The 5,135-nt window shown below is 50.7% G+C and overlaps 1 protein-coding gene across 1 annotated transcript; it reads right to left on the reverse strand.

Annotated features, from left to right (window-relative positions):
• Positions 1-2,082: 2,082 nt before the first annotated feature.
• Positions 2,083-4,138, reverse strand: LOC130251369 (gallinacin-5-like). The gene is made up of 2 exons (XM_056487932.1): positions 3,819-4,138; positions 2,083-2,213 (listed from the first exon to the last, which is right to left on the reverse strand). The coding sequence occupies exons 1-2, from the start codon at positions 3,874-3,876 to the stop codon at positions 2,083-2,085; spliced, it is 189 nt and encodes a 62-aa protein (XP_056343907.1). The 5' UTR covers positions 3,877-4,138.
• Between the last annotated feature and the right edge of the window lie 997 nt (positions 4,139-5,135).

A 5,135-nucleotide genomic window follows, 5' to 3' on the forward strand; every position in this document is an offset into this window, starting at 1 on the left:
ATCTCATTCCAGCCCCTGCCATGGGCAGGGACACCTTCCACTATCCCAGGATGCTCCAAGCCCCATCCAGCCTGGCCTTGATGTATGATGGGGACATCCCTTGAGCATCAATCTGTAGAAGTAGGATTGGGATCCATTGCTGGGTCCTTGGAATATCCTCCCTCCTGGAGGTTTGGAACCAGACTCAGTTTGGAACCAGGGCCAGCACAGTCAGGGTTTGCTGCTCATGGTGTGGAAAGGATTTCTATAATCCCCACTGCAGGGAGGCCATTGCTGAGGCCAGTCCTGCCCTGGGAAGCTGCTCTGACCTGGGGATCTTGTGCTCAACCCCATCAGAGCTGCAGCCTGGCCTTGCTGATCCAGACCCAGACTTGGACCCACAGCTGGCACCCTGATCTGACCTTCCCTGTACCCACAGCAGTGCCCAGTTCTCCAGGAAAGGTTGCTCCCACCCCTGGCTGCTCTGCTCCATGAGGGGGGGTCCCCTGTCCCAGTATCCCTATGGTCACTAACCCATGGCAGTGCAGGGGAACCCATGGCACCCCTGAGCTGAGCATCTGCCACACCAATCATCCACCATGACCCACCTGGCTCCTAGCTGAGCCCCCAGCCCTTGAAACCCTCCCAGCCCTGACCCCCAACTCAATCCTGAGCTCCTGAGAAGCCCCATGGCACAGCCATCAGTCCTTATTCCCTCTGGATAGCCCTGGAACCCACAACACCCTCCAGTGCCCCACAGCCAGCTGGACCCAAGGACAACAAAGCAGTGTGTGTCCCATAGAACAGCCCCAGAAGGACTCCTGACCCAGCCTGGGAGCCAGGGCACAGCCAGCAGGTGCCCACTGAAATTAGGGTGGTGCTAGCAACCCCTCCATCCCTGTGAGAGGTGCTGGGGTTCCCTTGCTGAGCCAAAAGGCCAGAGTTGGGGTCCCTGTGAGTGTCCCATGTGTCCCCCCTCCCACCAGGGGTGGAGATGCTGGTGTGGCTGAGGCCAGCATGGAAAGAGGCTGGATGGTGGGACAGCTTTCAGGAATTCACCCCACCCTCTCCTCCCTTCCCTGCACACAGAGGAAAGAGACACACACCCAGGATACACATCTTGGCAGTGGGAACGACCACCACCTTGTATTGGGGACACTGGGGAATGGGATTCCCACGGGATCCAGGTCTGCTGGCCCTGGCAGTGCTCGGTGCCTCCAGGCAGCATCATCTGGATCACAGGAGGGCACGGCTGGTGTCGTGCTCAGGGGTCCAGGAGCCCATCAGGGGTACCACCGCCTGTGGGAGGAAAGCAGTGAGGGTCAGCAGTGTCCCTGTACCCTGTCTTGAGTTGCAATACAGGATGTGGCCAGAAATGTGAATTCTGTCCCCATCTCTTAAACCAGGTGGGGCAGTGACCCTGATCTCCTGGCACACATTATCTGCTCATGGGCCATCTTTAAACCAGCTGGGCAATCATCTTTATCTTTCCACAGCCCATCCTCCCTTCAGGAGATATCTCCTGTTCATGGCCATTGAGTCCCACTGCATCCCACATCATCCCATGGGGAGATGCTCCAGCCAGGGGGAGCAGCCAAGCCTTTCCTACCTAGAGAAGAACTGAGATTTTGGACAGAAAGACACCGTCTTTCCATGGGATTCCAGAGGAACATTGGACCTTTCCACATCATCCCTGGAGCTTCAGAGGAAACTGCACCTTCTCCAGGAGCACTGCTCCAGCTGAACCACATCTGCCACTGCAGGAGGATGCAGCCACCATTGAATGGGACTGTGCCAACACCCTGACTGACTGACGGGTGTCAGCTTGGATTCTGACTCTGGCAGGGTTTGGGATTGTTCTTTGTAATACTGCATTTCTATTTTAATTTTCCTAGTAAGGAACTGTTATTCCTAATTCCCATATCTTTGCCTGAGAGCCCCTTAATTTCAAAATTATAATAATAATTTGGAGGGAGGGGGTTTACACTCTCCATTTCAAAGAGAAGCTTCTGCCTTTATTGGCAGACACCTGTCCTTCAAACCAGGACACCTCGGGCTGCACATTCCTGTTTTTCCCCCCGACAGGCAGGAGCCTGAGCCAGCTCACATCCGGCAGCAGAACTCCCGCTCGGAGCAGAGCCCGACGCGGCCGATCCCCGGCGGGCAGGAGCGCTGCGAGCAGAACCCCCCGCGGCGCTCGCACTCCTGGGCTGATGCTCCAACTGGGGACAGCCCTGCAGGGCATGGAGAGAGGAGAATTTCAGTCAGGATGCTGAGCACAGCCCGTGTCAGCCCAGCCCTGCTTGCCCCCTGCCACAACTGCTGAGCAGGTGGCTGCAGCAGAAATCAGGGTGAGTTTATGGCACTTGGATGGGTGTTGGAGTCAGGGGTCTCTCTGAATTCTTCAGAGAGAAACAGAGTGCAGGGATTGAATGAAAGCCTTTGGATGGACTGAAGTATATTAAGCCACTCACACATAAAGTAGACATTTAAGTAGAAGTAAGTTAGTAATTTTAGAGGGAGTTCTAATGCTTTTAGTAAGTGAAAGGTTTCAAATGCCACAGTAGTAGTTTGAGTTCTAGTGAAGGTTGAAATATACTGATATTTTCAGCAAGAGGCTCCAGGCCCACAGTTTTAAACAGTGCTTGGACATAATAGAGCTATAGTGAGAATATGGCTTACATTTTTCACATAGAATAAGACAGATTGTATGCATAGTCTTATACATAACCTGGCATGCTAAGAAATTAGTATTCTAATAGGTTAAGGAGTGGTGGTCCGAGCTTGTGTCCTAACTTGTTGGAAAAATCCTATATAAGAATATGTACTGGGGAGAGTTTTTGGTTTTAGCCTTTGGCTTTTGCCAGGGCTTTTAGCCATCTGCTCTTTGCCAGGCTTTTGCTTTGCCACTGCTTTGCCATTGCTTTTTGCCATTGCCTTTTGAGACTGATGTGCTTTGTAATAAAATGTGCTTTGTAATAAACAACCTTTTTAACTATTAGCTGCTTTGCTTATTTAGAAGATTAACCAATGAAGCGGGAGCCAAGAGCTGGAAGAGCTCCCCACTCCTCCTCCTCTTCCTCCTCCTCTGCAGCAGTGCTGCTGACTCAGAAATGCAAGGGTCAGGAGGCATAGGTGATAACGTAGCGTTAAAATGTTTCTAAAACATGGAAACTGTATACAATTGGATCAGGGGTGGAAAGAAAGGTTGGGTCTGGTAGGCCTGGGAAAGGGAACTAGGCCCTGGGAATAAAAATTAAGCTTAGTCTGCACCTGCGTAATCATCATGTAATAAATAATACAATTGTTAAATGTAATGATTGTTTGGTAATTGAATATAATTATTGTTTAATTGTAATAAAAATCATGAGAAACTATGTAATTGTAACAAGAATCATGAGAAAGGATTTTGGGGGGTACTGATGAAAATTGCAAGAATACATGCTTGGATAAGATCAATGTATACAATAGAACAATATGGATTTAATAATTAATATATAGTTATATAAAGTAAAGGGTATAAAACACGTCCATCTCGAATCCATGTGGGAGTCAGGTCCCAGAGCTCTTCAACAAAAGCTCCTGCATACAATCATCCGGTGATTATGTTTCCACACTAACATAGAGAGGGGTCAAATCCCAGTTTTGGAAGGATGAGAGCTTGAATACAATGCCCCAGCTCAGGTCCCAACAGCAGAACCTGCAGCTGGAGCCTTTCCTTAAAGGTGTGGGGTGAGAGGGACCCTGGTGGGGATGGCACAGCCACCAGGAGAACTCACTCAGGTGACAAATCCTCCCTAAAAAACACTGACAAAGGACAAACCCTGCACGTTTCTTACCTGTCACTCCCTGGAGCATCAGGAGGAGCAGAGCACAGAGGACAGGCAGGATCCTCATGGCTGGGAGTGGCCAGCAGAGTCGCAGCTCTGGGGAGAAGAGAAAGGAGCAGAGGTGAGTGGGAGGGTCCCTTCCTGCAGGTGGTGAAGCACCTGTGGGGACAGAACTGAGGAGAGGGGATGTGACCAGCCACTGGTGGGAGGATGCACCCGGGAATCAGAGCTTCCTGGCACCAACAGCAGCAGTCTGGTCTCTCCACGAGGCACAAAATCCCTTGGGATAGCTGAGTCCTCAAAATGTCCAGCCCCAAAGCTCCTTTTTCAGTTTCTTCCCCCGACAGAGAAAAGCCAGCAGAGCTTTCCTCATCTGACACCTGATTCCCAGACCTCCGGCCCAGGATCTTGTGTCACCCCTTCTTGCACAAGGGCTGCTGCGTGCTGTGGTTTGCTGGACACCTCTGGGGTCACACACACAGCATCCCTGTTCCTTAGGCTTGGCAAACAATCAGCTTCCATCACACAAAGGAGCTCTGTCCTCCTCCCCCCGCGGGAAGCGCGCTCTCTATGCTTCACTTGAAAATAACTGGGCAGACGCCACTTGGGATGACATCCCCGTCCAACTGGCAGTCCCAGAGAGGACAGGCTGTAATTGTGGCTTTGTTTGGTGGAGTTTGCTGTGTGTAACCCTTTGCTGTTTGATGGAGCACCTTCATGAACATTTCTAGCCTTGCTGCAGTTATGGGTACGTGTGTGGGATGTTAGAAACACATTTGTGCCTGGTGTGTATTCACTGAGCGGTCACATGAATACAATGATTTGGTTTGGAAGGGACCAGGAGGTTCCAACCAGCTGCCATGGGCAGGGATACCTTTCAGTAGGTTGCTCCAAGTCCCATCCAACCTGTCTTTGAGCCCTTACAGGGATGGGGCAGCCACAGCTCCTCTGGGCAATACATGAATATGCCATTGATCCAAACAGCTCAACATATTTCATTGTTTTTTCACTCCCCAGGGAGGGACATTGTACAAACTGTTTGCAGATCTGTACCCAGGGGGATCACTACTGCTCTGCCATGGCAGTCAGAGCACTCAGGACATCTTATTTTCTTCACCACTGAAGGAAATCCTGACCCTACAGCTACAGCCAGAAATAGGGAAAAGCTCATGCTTCATTTTTTTAAAAATATCTTGGTATCAAAACCCCAGGAGGAAAGGGACTGGGAGCAGCAGTAGTCAGGTTCCTTACAGGGCTTCTTTAAGGTGACAATTAGCTCCATCTCTGTGCTGTTGCTCTTTAGCTTAATCCCTGGAAGTGTGCAAA

Source organism: Oenanthe melanoleuca, chromosome 3, assembly GCF_029582105.1.
Source record: "Oenanthe melanoleuca isolate GR-GAL-2019-014 chromosome 3, OMel1.0, whole genome shotgun sequence".
NCBI classification, from domain to species: Eukaryota; Metazoa; Chordata; class Aves; order Passeriformes; family Muscicapidae; genus Oenanthe; species Oenanthe melanoleuca.

Bases quoted from the DNA above. Each gene is read 5' to 3' on its own strand.
- LOC130251369 (XM_056487932.1), bottom strand. From the start codon at position 3,876: ATGAGGATCCTGCCTGTCCTCTGTGCTCTGCTCCTCCTGATGCTCCAG. The intron at 2,214-3,818 runs GTAAGAAACGTG...CATGCCCTGCAG, and splicing joins GATGCTCCAGGGAGTGACAG to GGCTGTCCCCAGTTGGAGCA.